Genomic DNA, 21,392 nt, shown 5'->3' with positions numbered 1-21,392 from the left:
AAGATACCAATTCATATTCATACTAAACCAAATAAATATTAAAATAAAATAAAATTTCAAATAATAATATTTCAAAGAAACAGTTTCTAACTTTAATAACATTTTTATGATTTAATGTATCAAAGTTATACTATTATATATAATAAAATATACAATAAAGTTGATTTATATATATATTACATAAACTAAATATAAAATTTTTAATTTTTGTAATGTTTAAATTTAAAATTTTTAAATTTTATATTCGATAATGTTTTATTTTCGATAAATAATAAATAATAATAAATATTATAATTTAATATTATAATTTAATTTTATTATAATTTAAATAATGAATAAAGATCTTCAAAATATAAAAAAAATTTTGGAAAAATTTAATTTGGTCAAAATTGCGAAGAAAATAATAAAAATTGCTTTTTATAACTTTTTCATTTAAGTCTGTTTGATAAAAAAATTAAACAATATGTTTTTACAATTTATCATTTATATGCAAATTTCATTGATTGATACAAACAGCAATAAACATCGAAAAATATAAAAATCTATCTATAAATTTTAAAAATAATTTCTACCAAAAATTATAATAATATGATGCTAAGAATATGATGTAAATTTGATGCTGATCAGGCATTGTACTGTTAGATAAAAGTACCTTTTAAAATTCTGTTTTTTTTTAAATATTTATGAAATTTCAAACTATTTAGATTTATGATAACTATCATAGTACATAATACAAACTAAAAAAATATTCATCAATGCTTGATGAAAGTAGTATTGATTCATTTTTCGAAAAAAATTACGAGCAAAGAATTTTTATTAAATTTTTTCAAAAGCATTTTTCTAATAAAAAGGAAAGAAAATATGTGTTATAGATCCATTTCAAATTTTGTATTTCATGTATATATTTCATGCATAACTTTTATATTATGTTATATTTATACAAAAAATATAAAATGAAGTATAGAAACAAAATTCTTTTTTGTTATTCATGAATTTTAATAATAAATAAAAAGTTGTTTTCTACAATGCTATTTAAGAAATACTAAAAATTGAATTTTTAATAAAAAAATTTTTTAAGATGCTATAAATTGCTTAAAAATTATTATTTTTATTGATTTTATAAATTTTTGTTTAATAATTTACAATAATTTCATTTTCAACAAATTATATTTTTTATTATGTAAAAATAATTTTCAATAAAAAAATTTGAGTTAAGATTTGGAATAGATTAAAAAAAATTATTATTTCACAAAAATTCTTAATTTGCTTATAATTATAATTTGTTATAAATTATGAACATCATTTTATATATTCATTTTGAAAAAAATATCAATAAATTTATAATACAAATTTAATAAAAGATATATTATAATTATTATAATAAAGATAAGAATTAAAAAGTCAAAAAATATGTTTAAAAATATGTTCAGAAAACGGAAAAAAATAAAAATTTTAAAGTCTTATTTTAATCAAAATCAAAATTACTTATAACTGAAAAATTAAATCTTTGATGACAAAAGATAAAGATAAAATTGAATGAATTAAAGGCTTCATTGAAAAATATATTTCAAATGTGTTTTGAAAATTGAAAAAAATGCTGACATAGATATTATTATATTATTATTATATGTATGTATATATGCAATAGAAATTATTAAAGAGAATCATATCAATATTGATGAATAAATAATTGTTTCGAAATAAATATAAATTTATTATTATAAATATAAATAAATAAAAATTTTTTGATCAAATCTTGTATTTCTTTAACAATATATATCTTGAATATCTTTGACATGTACAGCAGAAAATATGAAGAAATCGAAAAATGCAGTTTCTCTTCCGGAAATTAAAGATAGCTATATTTTTAATCGATATGTTATTTCAATGGAAAATAATTTAAAATATTTTTAATATGAAAAATACAAAAAAAAAATATTTAAAAATACATAATATCTCAAAACAAATTATTTATAATGATTATAAAAAAAAAGATAATTGAAAAATAAATTAAGAAAAAAAATATAATATAATTTTTCAAATATTATATATAATATTTGAATTTATGAATATAACTGAATAATAATATGAATTTATGAAATATAGGAAAGATATGAATAAAAAATTAAAATAATAAATTTAAAAAAAATTAAAAATTTCGAAATGTGATATCATTCCCAGACGCATTTCTTTCTAAAAAATGGTATTTTTAATTTCGATTCATTAAATGTGACACACATATTAAATTTCTAATTTATGTTAATATAATTTATCCATGAAAAAATTTATATCATGATAATTTTTTTTTTACAAATCATTGATTTATAAAAATTAAAATTAAATCTCACCGTGTTTTCCCCATATCCTGGAATGAGAGATTCATCCTTTACTTGAAGAATGACCCGATAAGGAGATTTTGGTAAGAGAGTGGTTTTTGCGGAAATTCCTGTAACAGACGAGAACCAATATCTTGGATGTTAGTTGGAAAATTGGTTCACGTCGAGATTTTATTATCGCGTGTGAGAGAAGGAGAGAAAGGAAAAGAGGATGAGAGAAAGATAAAATTGGAACTTACTTGTAAATATGGCGGTATAAGGTACTCCTTTCGAAGCTTCGATCGGTAATGTATTGTAAGTGAAGTTCAAAGCATCATTAGTATCACCGAGAATGCGAATAGTGTATCTATTGCTGCTTTCCGTATCCGCATCCTTTAGTATTAGTTTGTTGTCGTCTACTAATTTATCACCCTGTCAATACAGTTGATGAATGAATAGTTTAATAAACTATATATAGCATACATATATACAGTAAAATATCGTTTAACCGCATTGAATTGTATAACGAATTGATGATCAGCCTCAAATACACATTCTATATGTATATACATGGATATTTATGACTTTGATAATTATACAGAAAAGAGATCACTTCACACATTGATTTCGATTGAAATACATTAACAGAGACAATATTTTGAACAATTTCTGCAAATTCAAATTATATATATATTGCATTATTACTTTCTGGAATATTCATAAAAATGTTTTCAATGTTATATAATATATTCACGTATCACTCATCTTTTGCAAAAAGCAAAATATTTAAATGTTCTTTTTTCATATATAATAAATATTGAATAATATGATTGAATTACATGAAAATTCATCGATGAAAAATTACATCAACTTTTGAATGAAACTTCAATTGTATGATTTTAATAAAGCTTTCTTTTTAATACTTTTAAAAAGAATTACTTTTTGAATTTGACTTTTTGATTTGATTTTATATTTTCACGTTTCTTACTAGTATCATAAAAGTTTTTATGAGAGAATTTTATTGTAAAAACACATTTAAAAAAGTAGTTTATTGTTATATACTGATTTCGATACATTTGGAAAGAAATGTTAACAATATATAAATTAAAAAATTATCAGCAGAATGAAATTTCTTTAATTATTTTCAATACAATTATCACATTTATATGATTCATTGTATGAACAATAAGACTTGTAATGAATATATATATATAGCACAAAATCAATTAAAAAATCGTATTAGTCGAAAATTACTTATATCAATATTGAAATGAATTAATGAAATCGTTAATATTAAAGAATAAATTCAGTATATTATTTATTCATAATTAAATAAAAATAAATTAATTAAATAAATAAATTTATATTATCATAATATTCTTGTAAGTTATTTATATCTCAAGAGTTTTAAACCAACACAATACAAAAATAGTACAAAGTTTTGAAATTTAATTTCAAAATTTCTAGTGATTCATTTCTAAAAAAAATCTCTTTTGAGTAGAAATTACAATCAGATAAAAGTTTTCATACATAATAATAATTTATATGAAATGTTTTAAATAACATATTTTAAATGTTTTATGAAACGTTATTATTATTTAGGCTTCATATATTTATATGAAATATTTTTTTCAAAAAATAAATTGTTCTATGTATAACTTAATCATAAATATAAATATATTACATAATATATTATATTCTACATATATAAATTTTTATTAAAATCAAATTTGTCAACATAGGCAAATTTTATAAAATAACATATGAAGACTTTTGTGACTGATTGTAAATAATCGACTTCAATTTTCTGAATCGATCTCCATTATTCAAATTAATGAGAAGAAATAATGGGAATGCTGGATTTCTATTATCAAAACTTCCAGATTGTCTGTCTTGAACTGCCTTGTTCTCTAATTTGTTCGATCGAATCGCGAGAATCGAAGTTTCGCGCATTCACGATTGCAGTGTGCGAGACATGGATATATAGGGTGTTTTGTTTAATTGGATATACTCAAATATTTCACAAGAGATTTAAGTTATCAAAAAAAAATATTTTAATAAAAGTTAATTGATTATATTATATAAACAATTTTTTTGCAGATTGAATATTTAGAGATTTTAATTTTATTTTTTTAAATGAAATCATATAATTTTGAATATATTAATCTATTTATTTGTTATTTTTAGTATAAAAAAATATTAATCTATTTATCTCAAGAAATTATTGATTTATAAAATATTCTAATTTAAATTGCGGTTTCGTACTAAAAAAATAATTTCTTGTAATTATTTCAATAGGATAATCTTTACTGATAAATATATATAATCAATCAAAATTATTCATACATCTTATACGAATTCAACTTATAAGTTATATAAAATCAACAATAATTGTATTTTTTATGAATCATTGTGTTATATATGGAGAAATTTTTTTTAATAAATTTTATTTTTTAATACTATTAATACTATTAATAGTACGAATATATAATAGTACGAAAAAATATGAATAAAAACAAATTTTAAACTATAAAACATTCAAATTTACTAAACATTCAAATTTACTATTTATATAAAATATAAAATGATAGAATTGAAAATTAAATTTGAAAATTGATTTCATACGAGATTTTTTAAAAATAAACTGTTTTACAATCCATTACAAAATTCTCATTAAAATCAAATTTTTTAAAATACATAAATTTTCTGGTAAAGTAGTGTATGAATATTTTTATAACTAATAATACTTTTTAGATGCGTATATTAGATTTTATATGTTTAACTGGAAACAGTGTCAATAAAGCAAATATCTGTCTTTCATTTCTAATGAAAACTTTTTTACTGAATTAATTATTGAAGATTTTTTCAATCTTTGAATTTTTTAATCATATTTCTTAAATAAATACGATTTTTTGACAAGATATTGTTTAAATATAAGAGATGTGGCATGAAAAAAATTTTTTATTTTGAATAAAATATAAAAAAAATCTATAAGATCATTCTATTTCTAATTAATAGTATTATTTATTAACAAAAAAATCAATCCAATTATAATTATGATACTATTAAAAAATCCTCTTTCTATTTATTATTAATCTTCTTCTATTCTTCTTCATATTTTTTTTATTTTTCAAAAATATAAATATGCTAATAATTGTATGCGAAAATAGCAGAAATTGCAGAAAATTAGAAAACAAATTTTCTTTATTTTATATTTTATTTAGGTTTAGATAGAAGAATATTTTTAGATGGTTTGCAGTAATTACTCAAATAAATCTATTTCGTTACAATTATTTAACTCATTGATATTTTTTCAACTGAAGAATTCTTACAAATTTGCATTTTTAAATTTTTATTTATCGATGGTTTGGATATTTATACCAGTTTTAAAATTAACAAAATTATCACTATGATTAACAGTTAAGTAAATATAGTCTGAGTTCGAGATATCTGAACCTAAATCCAAAGTTTCTGTACAAAAATATTTATAACATTGGATTCTTCTTTTCATACTTAAAACTTTTATATCTATATACATTATAATGCATTATAAAATTATTTTGTACAAAATAAAACCGCAAAATTTGTTAGAAAACGTTATACGTGCAACAAAACACATTAATTTCAATATCAAAACATAAATAATAAGATATTATCTCATAATATCGCATCAATGAATATTATATATATATTATCAATGAATATAACTAATTTTATTTAATCGCGTACAATTTCATTATACAACAATAATAAATAATATTGTACGATATTAATGATTATTAATAATGACAAATAATATGATAATCAAAATATTAGTAAAAATTATAACACGGTATTCTATTATATGACATCAAAATATGAAATACTCCTTAAATGCTATATATATTGTTCGTTTATAAGAAGATGATAAGCAAAACTATTGCCTCATTATCTAATAATATTTCTATTTCTCTAATTTATCAAAACAGTCACATCTACAATCAAATCCTCTGATAAAGAAAACAAACAAACATATCGAGTGTGATCGGAACAGAACGATGCGGTAACGACGACATCAAAGCATCAGTTAAATTCAAGTAGAGTGTTAAACTATTGACAAAATGTATCTTCATAGTTTACGAGAATCTTATTATATAAACACTAATGCGCTCAAGCGAAGCAAACGGAGATCCTCCATTTCCCCTCTGCCATTTCGTTACCCATCTTCTTGAATAATGAATAATATATATATGTTTGTAATATATATACAAGATTATTATTTTTCCTTCTTCTTACTATTCTTACAAAATCGATCATCTTGCACAAAATGAAGGCCCAATTTTTTTTTTTCGATAAACGTTTAGTGCTTCGTAAGATATTCGAGCGCATCCAGTTAAACGAAACACCCTGTAGAAGAATGTTAGGGAAAGTGGAAATGTATGATAGGCGGCGAAAGTAAAAAAGAGATCCGAGCTTAATCAAGATGAGCCCCCGAAGGGTTTTCCTTCGTCCATCCTGTCCCCGTTCTTCGGAATGGTACCCGTCGTGTTCATCGTTTCCGCATCTTTTCATGGCAGCCGTTAGAAACAATGCCTCGCGATCGTGGGAACAATGCGCCACTGATTAAGTCCGATTCTTTAAGCTTTCGTTCGTAGATGGGCGAGCTTAGTCGAGATTCGCTCGACTAACGTTTCAGTTAACGAGATTCGCGTTATCATCGTTAAACGATTCGCGACTTCACTCACCGTGGTGAATTCTTGGAGTGTTATAGCTATAGAATCATTTCCCTGAGCCATCGGTGGATTGTCGTCTTGATCCAAAATATCAATATGCAAAGTGTTGATGGGCGCGTATTGTATACCGGTGATCTCCTCCCAAACAACGCATTGAACTTGAAGGACGACATGGGGACCTGGCCCTCCAGGGGCCAACGAGTCTCTATCCAATAATGCGTTAGAGAATAATGTGTTCTTCGTCACGTGAAAATATTCTGTACCTAAAAGAATTATGGGGAATTCGTATGCTCGTGATTCTCCATGAATTTTCAAATAATTCTCCAATAATTCTAAAGATAATTGTTCATGCACGTTCGATAGATTTATTTTTTCATTTGAATGAGAGGATGTCGAAGAGCTTGACAATTTATAAGATTTTTAAACATTTTAAATTATTTAGATTATGATGAATTTAGATATTTTATATTTTGGATGTGCATTATAGATAAACAATATTTACAATTTGACGTGTAAAGATTATTTTTAATTTGCATTTTATATAGAGTGAATATTCAATGTAATTAGTAAATATTTTTATTATATTTTATTATATTGTGTATGATAAATATTTTTATGTCTATATGTTATATTTAAGTTCGTTTGTATTTTTTTATAAAAATATTAAGTGACTGATATATTTATAAAATTTATCTATCCAATTATATATTTTCCACTTTATTTTATAATATTTTATTATCTTTTAAATAATTGAAATACGAAATTATTGAAAATATGGTTGAAAATATATATCTCTAAATCAATGGCCTTATTAAAAATATCATTTTAACAACTTTTTTTATATATAAAAATACTAAATATATTATTTCTTATTTTTGAGATTTCCTTTTTTTCATGAAATTAAAAATCTAATATCTTATCTTAAATTTAATATCAAAAATATTTTTGCATATCTTGAAAACTGAAATCGAATATGTGTAAAGAGCAGTTATTTAGAATATTCACAAAACAATATGCAATAATATATTTCAAAATCGATTTTATTTATGCATTCTCAATAATTACTTTTAATTATTTCTTTATTATAAAGCTCTTTGTTTTTTTATAAATTTTTTAAAAAATTCAATGTATGATACACATATACATATATATATTTCTTTGATTTTTGGAATATTTTTCATTGAAAGAATTTTACAATTTATAAAATAAATAAAAATCAAATTAAGCAAAATCTGTGAAAATGATAAGTAAAAATATTTCTTTATCGCATTATTGAAAATATATATATAAACGTTTTTCTCAGTGAAGAAAAACTTGTTTTGGTTGAATCTGAAGTTTTTATTTTTCATTTACTTTTCCTATTTTTCATTATTAATTATATAATTAAGTTTATAATAAAATATTTTTTTATGATTTCATCAACCAGACAATAAAATCTTTTTTAATGCAAATGAACTTATACAATTTAATATTTTTGTTTTTATGAATTAAAATGAATTATTCAAATGTTGACTTTTTATATAGAAGAACTAAGAGAAAATTAAATTGAACTTCATTAATTCTTCATAATTCTATTATCTATAACTATCAAGATCTTTTATTAAGTTTCACTAACAATAGTACCAATGATCCCAATTCTTCTCTTTATTGAATTCAAAGTTTTAAAGTTAGATTAGTGATGGAAAGATCTTTGTTCTTCCTGATATTTTACATTTTTCTACAAAGTAAAAAAAATAGATATTGTTTAGATATTTTTTAGATAAATTATATATAAAAAAAAAATATCATTCTTCGATTTCGATGATTTTTTAACATGCTGTCAAGATCATTACTCTCAGTAATGATTTTGAAATTTTATGAAAATCATTTTTATAATATTTTCACATATATTTTGATAATATAGAATAATAAAGAAGTCATCGAGATTGGAAAATACTTTTTTTTTTATAAATAATTATTTAACAAAGTTAAATTTATTAATTTAACTCATTATTTCAGCTTATATTTTAAATATTTTAAATATTAGAAAAATAAATTTAATCATTTAATTGACATTAAAAAATTGTAATTAAAAAATTTTAGCTTTTATTTTTAATTTTTAAATTATTCGCAATACACATGTAAAATATAAATTCAGTTTAAAAATATATGATTCTAAGACTTCGTCAATTGTGCAGAAAAGGTCAAAGTTGAATATAACACTTGCCGTTTAATAGTTTGTAATCGGTGACATGAAAATTCGGGCAAATATTAGTATAAAATCCAGGTCCAAATGTGCCGATCATTGCAATTGGTTGATTTTCATAAATTCTATATCTTGATGTATTCCAAAAACACATGTCCTGTATATAAACGAAATCAACTTCTGTAAGGTGTACAATATTACTCAAAAATATCCGAATGTTTATTTTTGTTAAAAAATATTGTAATTTTAAAATTATATATCGGAATAGAATGATTTTGTTCATAATATAATAGAATATTACTACAAAAAATTAATTTATAAATGTTTCATAATAACGAAGAAAATTCTTTGTTATTTGAAAAATTGTATTTTTTGTAATTAATTGATCAAATCATTTTAATCAATTTATTATAAATATCATATATATATTATTATAAATATAATCAATTAATTATAAATTTATAATATAATAATGTATAATGTAAAATAATATTAATAAAATTATAATAGAAATTATTGGATAAAAAGATTTTTTTAAATAAAAATGATAAGATTTTATTTTTTTTATATTACTAAAACATATTTGGCCATTTTGAAATGAATTGATTGCATTATTTTGATGATTTCAAATTATAAATAGTTACTAATAAATTAATATTGTTAATTAATTGTCCTTTTTATATTTGTTTTTTTATATAGTTCTTTAATTAATAAATAATATATTTGATCTATATATAATAAAAAATTCTTTTTTATTTAGACATATATTCTATAGAATATATTGACAAAATTTAATATTTAAAAGTGGAAACATTAAATGGAATATCTTATAAATACCAAATTACGATAAAATATAATAATAAATTATTTTAATGTAGATAATTTTTAATTAATTAATTAAATTTTATAACAAATAATTTTAATACTGTTTTTTATCATTTTTAATTTATATGAAATTTAAAATTTAAATAGATAATATAGTAAAATTTCAATAATCCGGCTGATAACCATATATAAATACATAATTTCTTATATATATTCTAATGATTTCTATGATTTTTATTTTCCTATAGATAAGAAATTTATATTATTTAGATATTTATATTAATTTTTATAATAATTTTTATAATAATAATTTTTATATATATCATATATACATGTATATCTCATTTTTTTTAACAAATTGCACTATTATATTAACCATAATTTTTGTATTATTATTTATATTATTTTTTCTTTTTTTTATTATTATATTATTATATATTATATATTTTTATATAGTAATATTATTATTATATTATTTTAGTATATTATATATATTATTATATTATTCCTTTTATCAATATTATTTTTCTATTTTTTTTTCTTCTTCATTCTCATTACTATTATATTAAACATAATCCATATATATTTTTCATATTTGATAATCCAATGTTTTCAAACAAATCAAACAAAATCATTGTTCTTTATTATATTAATTCTATTGTACTATTATTCAAATTGATCAAAACATTCGGATACTTATGAATGATAGTGCAGATGGAAATTCAATGAATTTCTAGTTACCTGAACGTAATCTGTGCAATTAATATACATTCCATTAACACGCGATGGTTTCACCTTGATTTCCAATATGGCTTCGTTGCTGCCATTTTCTCTCGCCAGTACCACGATCGTATGATTTTCAGATGTGTCTTTACAAATATCGAAACACCATAACACCATAATATACCCGTTCAAAGCATAATTTACTTACCTTCTTTCGAAAGATTGTGCAACAATAGGGTGTTCGTTTCGATATCTATCGAAGCAATTTGTTCGTGGGGCACCTTGATGCGATACTTTGCGTGACTTGGTTCGGACGAGTCGTTTCGAAGAGTCCTCAGCTCGAGCAATTTCAACTTCCACGAAAATTCCCCTCCGTTTCGCGGAAGGTACGGTATCCTTACGGTCAAATTCGACTGCGGAAAGTAGAGTTCTGAAAATAGGAAGCATAACATGTTTAGTGATTATATTTGAAAGAAATTTTGCAGATTTATACAGGTAGTAGTGAAATAGGTATTCAAGTAAAGTAAATTTTCTTAAGATATATTTTCATGTAGAAGGGAAACAATCTTCGCTTGTTTCTATTATTCTTTCCCAAGATAAAACCTTTTTCTTTAAAGTTTCCAGAAGAAACTTTTCAAGAAAAGTTCATATTAACAGAAAGAATTTCTAATTATATATTTTCACTTTTTCTTTTGATTCTTTATTTTCTTTTTAAATTAAGTATTATTCTTTTTATATTAAGTATTGATTTATTTTTTTATAAATATTTAGAGAAAATAAGAAAAAATAATAATTTTTAATGTTTAGGGATATATAACATAGTAAATATTCTCTAATATAAATAAGTTTCTATTTCCATTTTTTAAAAAATAAAATACAATAGAATGGTTCACAATTATTCGGTATTTTGATTATTCAAAATTTCGTTTATCTTCAGAGTCTTGATTAAGGATTTCGATTATTCGATGTTTATTGTTTAGTAAGAATACGAATACATTTGAGAATAAAATTTTCAAAAGTTGCTAATCGAAAGTTATTTTTTACTAGGACATTGAATTGATTATTTCATAATAATTTTTATTCTCAATATAATATCTATTATATACAAAATAATCTGATAGTAATTCTTAAAAATTTTATTCTCAAATATAATCATATCCTCACGCCAATCTTGTATATATTTTTTTATTTTTATAATTAGTTTTTTAGTAGATTTCCTCATTTTTTGAGATTGATAGGTAGTTATTAAACAATTATTATTATTGATATTATATATCAGATTAATTATAATCGAAACATAAAAATTAATAAATAAATTTTGTAAAGAAAAATATTTCCTTTCTTGATTATTTAATCTAAATTTATCTTGGCTGTTTGTTTCTAATTTGTACTGTATTTCTGCATAAATTTTACAGACTTAAAAACATATATGTATACATAGTGCGTCATAAATCAATGCAATTAATTGATTATTTATAAATTTTTGTTTTTAAATTAAACTTTTTACAATTTATCTTAAAATAAAACTTCACCTGTTGCCAACGACCATACCACGTAGGAACTACTGGTTCGATCACCAAAGTCAAGCTACGTCGGGCATGGTGTTTAGTACTTGGATGAGTGACCGCTTGGGAAACACCGTGTGTTGTTGGTTTCTTTTTTGTTTTCTCAACAATTTTATCGATATATGTTAATTAATCACTTCGTATTATATTTTTATTTCATCGATATCGAATATCCTATCATTTTTAAATAATCTCTATTCGATTTTTTATGTAAGTTTTGCACCAGCATCGATTTATTTTACTATTTGCATATGACGCACTATCATCTATGACAACACTGACATTTGTAAATGGCATCTAAAACAAAAGAATCTATTTATTTAATTACAATTTATGATATTTTATATATATTTAATATATTTCATATATTTTTATATAGTGAGTGATTGATATAAAAATAAAAATGAGAATAATAATGAATTTTGAAATTGATAGTTATATACGTTGTTTAATCTTATTGTAATATAAAATTTTAAATAAAAGTAACGAATAATAGAATTAGGAACGAACATAAAATAATTTAACAAGATTATTATATTTCTAATTATTTTTTTTTAATATCTTTTTAATTCTAATCAAATATATACATTTAAATGGATTCTAGTTTATTTCTTGATTTTCAGAAACTAGTTATTATACAATAATCATAATTTCAGAATATTAATGGATATTTGAAATAGATATATTTATATATGATGATATATTTACGATATGATGAAAGTGAAATAGCGAATTTGTTGTATGTGTATATCTAATATGAGAAATTTGAAATTTATAAATGATAAAATGTAATCCCAATAATATTATTTAGATGCCAAGTATAAATTCGAAAAAAAAAAGCCTAAAAAACTTTTGGACTGAATTCAATGTTTAATCCCAATGAAATTTGTAATTATAAAAAATGAAATTTTAAATTTCATTTGTTATAAGATTTTTATAACTATATTATTTTTTTATTAATATGTTAATTCTTTAAAAAATTACATTGTTTTATATTACTAATATAATACTAATTTTTATTTTAAATTTATTTCATTAAATTATTTAAGATTTACAAAATTAATAATTTCATATATAATTTCCTTCCTTCTATGTTCTAAAATATTTAAAATATTACTTTTCCTTTTTTGTTTTCAATTTATGTAATAAAATTATAAATTTAATCTCGCAACTGATTTTAACCTATTTCTTATTCTTATTTCTTATCCCTTTCATTTATTTTCCTCTTAAAGAGGAGAGATTCCTGGTTGAAATTGTTTCATAGAAAAAGTGACCGCAAATGTAATGTTTTCGATCGAGAGACGAAAATAAACGTTTCGTCTCGACATTGTAAAGTTCAACGGTGAGGGTTCGCATACGGTCAATTTCGTGGAAACAACTTGTGTCAAGGTGAGCGTTTAATCGATACACGGCAGGTAGTTAAAGTTCTGCTCGCCGATTGTGCGCGCACGTTGTTAGGGTAAAGATCATGATCAAGATTCGACATTTTCGCGAAATAAATCTTGGAAAGAGAGAAAATCATCATAGAACGATTCGTAATCCAACATCATCTGACATCTGCCGTTTCTTTACTGATAAATTGATCGATCGTTGAGTGATTGATCGTTTACGTCATTTCATTCCTCTGTCCGCTGATAATAGAGACTGGATATAGAAGTAGACATAGAATTGTATAGAGTGGATGAAAATTTTTGTGTCGAGCATCGCATGTAGGAATTTTTAGACATAGGATTTTCAGAGGATCACTTCGATAATTCCACGTCGTAGAAGGATGCGTGTTTATTTCATAGAAGGGATAGGGAAAGAAGATATTTCGGTAGGGAAAGCCCTTGACTATGAAGAGGGTGAAAATACGCTGGTTACGACCAAAGAGGAAAGAGAGAGTGTATTAGAGTTAAAAAGTGCTAACAAGTAATTATTGGGTTGGTAAGAAAGTAATAAATGCTTTGTGAATGCAAAAATTAATTTACTCTTAATGTATTCGCATATGGCTTTAAAATTCATTTATAGTTTATATAATGTAAAATTGTTATGTAATTTAAATTGTAATTTATTATAATTTTGGCTTTAAAATTCATTTATAGTTTATATAATGTAAAATTATTATGTAATTTAAATTGTAATTTATTATAATTTTTAATTAGTTATTTATGTCGATATTTTTATCGTTTATTCTTTATGATAATGATTTATGATAATAGCCAATAAGATTTATTTTGCAAATATGCAATTTGATCACAAAGTTTGATAAATCATTATTTACTAATATATAAGTTTACTTATACAATTTTAATAGGGATAATATTTATATTTTTCTTAAGTTTATTTTTTTAGTATAGTGACTAAAAATAGAAATATGTTATTTCTAAATGCAATAATACAGATTAATTCATTAGAATTCTGAATAATTAAATCCAGATGAGAATATACCATTCTTATAAAATGAATTTATTATAAACATTTATGTTTCATATATTTGAAATTGTTTATCAAAATCATAATTTTTTCATCTTCTCAATTCTATTGGATATATCACGCAGAACACGTTTCCACTTATATTAATTTGATCTGTCGGCTTAACTTAACAAATGAATAATGTTTTCATATATTACAAAGCCTTATATATTCATTTAATTTAATTACATTTATTTAATTACATTATGAATTATTCCATAAATCTAGAAACAAAATCCCATTTTTTAATATATTTTTTTTATATTTTAACACTCAATTTCATTATTTATTTATTATTATTAAATATTATTAATAATTATATAAGAATAATTAACTAATAAAATTTAATATTATTATATTATGCTAATATGTTTATATTGATTTACGAAAAATGATTTATAAATGTATAACTAAAACCTAATATATAAAAACCTAGAATAAAAAAAGAAATTAAAATATATCTTTGTATTTCTTTTTGTTTTTTGGAGTTGATTTTAAAAATAAAAATATATAAAAATAACATATTAAAAATAAGCAACATAGAAAGATATACAAAAGATATATAAAAATATTGATTGAGATTTATTTATTAAATTATAAGCAAACTTTGCATTAAATAAAATAAAATAAAAATAAAAATAAAACAAACTGAAGATAAAATGAAATAATCTTACTTCATAACGTAACGTAATGTAATGTAAACTTAAATTACTTAAAACTTAATAAATATTTAAATCTCATTCGACATTTTTATATATCAATTTTTATATTTATTTTGACGTTTTTATTTTAATACCGATATCATTCAAAGGTATTCTATAAACTTCTGTTATTATTCTGTACAAAGGAAGTAATATTTTTATTCATACAAATATATAGGTGGAAATATTTAATAGATTTATGTGCATACCTATTTCCTTTATTATAGTCCGCATATCTAAAAGATTATTCTAATCTTCGTTGCTTAAAAATTCTTTCCAAGCATCTACCGTATGTTGAATGCTGCTTACTAATGTCTATCTACTTATCTTCATAATCGCCTTAATTTAAAATATTAAAGTCTGACTTTAAATAATAAAGAAATACCTAATTATAATAACCTATTTTTAATTTTCTATAATAAACATATAAAATAAAATTTTTTAAAGATTTTTTCTGCTAGATTCACGGAATAGTACTTTTTATTTTAGTAATCAAGTATATCAAACGATGAAACGATCCAAAATTTTTTCGAATCAAAAATTATTCATTGATTAACTGATTAAAAAAAAAAACGATCCTCAAATTCCACATTTTAGAATTATTATGAGAGTTGAATTTCTTAAAATTTATTAGAATTGAATGATGCTAAAAAATGATAGATCGTCCATTTTAGATCACTAGAGGCACGAGATCATAGTAGTTGGAAACCCTATTTGCACATCGAGTTACGATTCCCGAAAACAGAGACCGTGAACACGATATGCGCAGCCATACAACTAAACACAGCCCTCACTGTTGTCGATTTGCAAGGATCTTCCGCGTTCGCGCAGAGCGGGGCCAGACAGGGCCACCGCACCTTCATGGGACCTCCATGAGGCTACCGTAGAGCCACCATCCCGATGCACGTGCCCCATGTCTGTAAATTGATTCGTTCTTCCCGTGACGGTATTACTGCACGATACCAGGACGTATAATTTATTTGAAATAAACTTTTACAAGTTTCTTTTCTATTTTTCTATATATAATTTTTTTTAGACCGAAATCTAAAAATTAGATTTTTTTCGAAATTTGAGGTCGAAAATTTTATAAGGTTTTTCAAAATATTCAAAACCTAAAATACTTATATTTTTGTTATATTTCTTTTCCTTTTTTTTTTTTTTAAGAAATACTATTTATCAAGAATTAAAATTTTAATAAATTTTTTATATTATAATATATTTTATATATAATAATTATATATATTATATATTTTTTTTCTCTTATTTCTTAGAAACTATTCTAATATAAAATTGTTTTAGAGTGAATCAATAGATAATAAAATAGATAATAAACATAAATTCAATTAGATCATTATAACTTAAAGAAAAATAAATTCATAATATTTTCATAAGTTATGAATACATATTATAATATGAGAAATTGTACACATATATTATTTTCGGAAATTTAGAATTTCACAAAAGTAACAAAACATTTCGATTTCGATTTCAAAATTTTGAATATTGTTGTACTACTTCTTTCATATTTTCCAACTTACAATTTTTTAGTTTCGGTAATATTACAGCAGAAAGTATGAAGCATATTAATAGAACTCAATGAAAATATTTTTATCGAAGATAATACGATTGCTAACACTTGTATAAATATCTCAACTCAGAAAAATAATATGTTTCTTATTGTCGACTAACACTTGCGCGTATGGATCACTCGAAACTGAACAATAAATATACTACCATGTTACTTTCTTCTTCCACTTTTTTTTTCTCTTAGCTTATTCGACTTTTCAGTTTTCTTTCCTTTTTGCGTTTTTCGATCATCAACTAACTCGTTTCCATGTGTACCTAGTCGAATTCGGAAATAGCTTGACTATATTTAGGGTATTTCAACATCCTAACCAAATGAAAGGTGTTGCTCGTACGACTAATCTTTAAACGCTTTAACAACGAACTTACGATCTTCTTAAAATCTTCGCTGAAATTTATTGCTTTTTCCGAAAAATAATAGAAAAAGAGGAAAGAAAGATGGAAAATCAGAGTCAGAGATAGAATGTGAGAGATAGAGTGCCTTGAATATATATTAGAGATATATACACAACATGTTCATACAAAAATATACTGTATCTTAATTGTTAAAATTTAAAATTTTTTAAAATATTAATTTTTTTATAAAAAATTTTATCTAACAATAAAAATATTATTATTGTATTGTTTATAATTTATAAATAATTATTTATAATTTATCTTTTATAATTATATATTATTAATCACGAAAATTTTTATTAAATTTTCATTTTTGTCTTATGAATTTAATTAATAAAGTATATTAAAATCAATAATAAATCAATTTCATATATTTTGAATATATAGAATATTATGATTTATGTATGGAGTGATTTTTTTTATTATGGAATAAAATATTACTTTATTTTAAAAATATCACAAAGAATGAAGATCAATCTTTAAAATATTAATATGTATTTTATTTGTTAAGATTAACTTTATAATGATATAAGATAAAGGAAAGCTTTAAATTATAAAATAGTTTTAATATTTATTATTCTATTGTAAGAAATATTTTCAAATAAAATTATATAATTCAAAAGATAAAAAAATAACGAAAATTTAAAAGTTAATTTTAAATTAATATTCAAATAAATTTTTCTAAAAAAAAAAAAATTGCTACATCTGTTATATTTTATATATACTTAATTATATATTATTAACTTAATTATATATTAACTATAAACTTTCCTTTAAATCAAGATTTTTAGATTAGAAGAGTTTCTTTATAACTTTTGCGATTCATTTTGCATATATGTTATTTTTGAATTCATAATGACAAATATATATAAACAATAAATAAATAATTAAATAACAATATATATCACACTCATAAATATTATAGTTTAAAACTAATAAGCATTTTTATGTATATTTTCAATTCAATTCTTCAAGAAATTAATTCTTTTTAATTTTTCTATTTCGCTAATATTGTTATATAAAAGTTATTAAAACTTTCGACCGAAATCTTAAATAAAAATTATGAGTTAAAATGCAAACTCTCTCTAGAAAATTTGTTTAAATAAGACAAAGTATGATATATATTCATTTGTCCACATATCATTAAACATTTGTTAATTTTAAACAAATTACTAATCTATTAATCTAGAAGAGTATCATAAACATATATGATATCACATTATTAGTTTTGCCTCAAAAATTAGTATTTACATACCTATTTGTTATATAATAAATATTATATTACATATATATATTTACATATTATATACATGCATATTTATACACCATATATGATATATATATAGAATGCTTATATCATTATTGTCTAGCTAAGTATTTTTTTAAAATAGTTAATATACGACAAAAATGATAAAGAAAAAAATTGTATTGTCTTTTGTAAATATAATTTTTTATGAATTATATTATTAATAATATGAATTATAATTGCGGAATATATAATTTTTCTTTTGGAGAGATTTTTTTTCAATTTTTTAAATAGAATATTATAAATTTTTTTATTATATAAAGAAACATGTTTAAAAAAAATTCAAATATGTGCCAACAATTTTCAAAATCATATAAAATTAACATAATAAATAATAATACGAATCTTATATAATATATATAAATCATATAATACATAGACATACAAGATCTTTATTTGAAAAATTCACATCCAAATATCTCAAAAAAAAATTAAAAATTATTTTAAAAAAAAATATTAAATACAAAAATTTTACAATTCCAAAGAAAAAATAGAACTATCCTATTTATTTTTTATTTACTAAATGTTTTTTAAGATTATTTCATTTTTGTAAATTCTCAATCAACAATTCTAATTTTTTTATATGATAAAATAATTTTTAATACAGAATTACATTATAATACAATTATAATAATAATTTTGTACAATCTTTGTAGCATATTTTCAAAATGCTTCCCATTTTTATTCATGCTTTTCTATTTTCAAATTCACTTTTTTCTTTTCATTTTTTTAGAGTCTTTTTTTAAATTATTTTTGTATTTTTATCTGTAATTTTATTTTTTATATTTTCAATATTTACTAATTTTCTTTCGATACAACTTGTTTACGCATTGAAAACAAACAAAATTTTAACCCAATTGAGTATTAGAGATTATGATTAAAATTATTTTATTATTTGTTTTTTTACAGTTATACATTATTAAGTATTTTTTTAATACATTTTTTCATAGCAATTCGTAATAATTTCTTTATTCAATTTTAAATATAAATCGTACAATTTTATTAAATTCAAAATAACTATAAAAATATTAATGGCACTTTGATAAATTATATTTCTTTTTAAATCATGGAATTGTTTTTGAATAATGGATTAAAATTGTACAGTGGATTACTAAATTTTTTAAATATATTTTTTTGTACGATATATATAAGAATAAAACTACTCTATTATTTATGTAAATTATTCTATTTATATTTCTCAATATTATTATTATTACAATTTATATTATTATAATTATTATATTAAGTTATAAAAAATATATTTGAATAATAAATAATTTACTATACAATTTTAATCCACAATTTTAATCCAGTATATAAATTTAAAAATAATTTTCATAATTTTTTTTCTCTCTTTATAATATGGAGCGTTATTATTAATATTTAATTTAATAAATTTATATTGAGATTATTAAAATGTAATATTTCTTAACAATACAGATTAATTAATATCAATATCATATAACAAATATAATTATAATTATTATATTATAATCACTTATCCAATTTTAAAACATATTGTTAATTGTTTGTTAACAACATGTTGTCGGTGACTTTTGGATAGGAATATATCTCATTTCTTTCATATATTGCCACGTATCGACCGTTTCTTCTAATTCACCCCTTTAGGATTCGTTCTTGATATCCTTAGACATGTTTACCTTGAAATCGCCACACGACGCAACGTAACGTACCATAACATAATGTAACGCAACCGCATCGTAGCAGTTTTACTGGCAATAAGATCTTGAACACCTAATTAAGGTAATAGTAAACATGGCCTTCTTTTGATCTACAATTATCTTCTAACGATGATTTCAATCGAATTGTTTTAATATTGTGAACATAATTGACAACTAGAATTATATAATCAAATATCATATAAATTTTCCTTTTTTTTTACGATTTATATGTTTTTTAACACTTTTTTTAATTCATTTTCACACGATTCTTTTTGCTTTATTTATTTAAGAAAAGAAACAATAAATTTATCATATAAGACTTAAAAAAGATATTCTAATTAATAATATAATAAACATAAGAATAACATGATCAAAAAATTGAAACATTTTAAAAATTTATTTGACATAGACTAATTTTTTCATAATTAATATAAAATATTAATTGGAATTTTTTGTTTATTATTATGTAATTATATAATTTTAACTTTTCCATTCCATTCTATTATATATATATTATACATATATTATACATATACATATATGGTAGAACCATTAGGTATATTTTTATTAAGGTTCGTATATATGTTTCTGTCGATGATATGCGACAAATGCATACGCGAAATTGCCGTCAAGCGACGTTGACAAGGGCTAACCGTATATCGTTTCACGCTTATATACTACCAGTTTTATTCTGTTTACTCGGTATTATGCTACGGATGCACTGTGGAAATGATATAACGTGTAACAAACTGCGATGGCTAATTTTTTTTCTTTCTTTTTTTTTACTCGTGTCGTTCATTAATCAAACTTTTTTATACTTTTCGATTCATTTTTTTAACGATATGAATAAGTACAATGAAGAGTATAATAAGAGTATAATTTTCTTTAATTTAAAATTTAATGTTTGATGTGACAATATTACATGAAGATTTCTGAATAGAATA

The 21,392-nt window shown here is 21.4% G+C and overlaps 1 protein-coding gene and 1 pseudogene across 2 annotated transcripts in view; one reads left to right on the top strand and one right to left on the bottom strand.

The window, feature by feature from the left end:
- The window catches only part of LOC122714409 (proto-oncogene tyrosine-protein kinase receptor Ret), a 67,102-nt gene that overhangs the window by 27,171 nt on the left and 18,539 nt on the right, over nt 1-21,392 (bottom strand). For both annotated transcript variants that reach the window (XM_043935723.1, XM_043935724.1), the window contains exons 2-7: nt 10,969-11,190; nt 10,779-10,906; nt 9,234-9,369; nt 7,040-7,290; nt 2,576-2,747; nt 2,349-2,446 (exon numbers count right to left, since the gene is read on the bottom strand). In XM_043935723.1, the coding sequence (XP_043791658.1) occupies nt 2,349-2,446; nt 2,576-2,747; nt 7,040-7,290; nt 9,234-9,369; nt 10,779-10,906; nt 10,969-11,190 (1,007 nt within the window). The remainder of the gene's footprint in view (nt 1-2,348; nt 2,447-2,575; nt 2,748-7,039; nt 7,291-9,233; nt 9,370-10,778; nt 10,907-10,968; nt 11,191-21,392) is intronic.
- On the top strand, nt 12,298-12,414 carry LOC122714415 (annotated as a pseudogene).

The sequence above is a fragment of the Apis laboriosa genome, unplaced genomic scaffold (genome assembly GCF_014066325.1).
Source record: "Apis laboriosa isolate Shangri-la unplaced genomic scaffold, ASM1406632v1 scaffold302_cov145, whole genome shotgun sequence".
In the NCBI taxonomy this organism is placed as follows: domain Eukaryota; kingdom Metazoa; phylum Arthropoda; class Insecta; order Hymenoptera; family Apidae; genus Apis; species Apis laboriosa.
The sequence above is the reverse complement of the archived record's forward strand: the minus strand, read 5'-3'. Positions and strand labels throughout refer to the sequence as shown.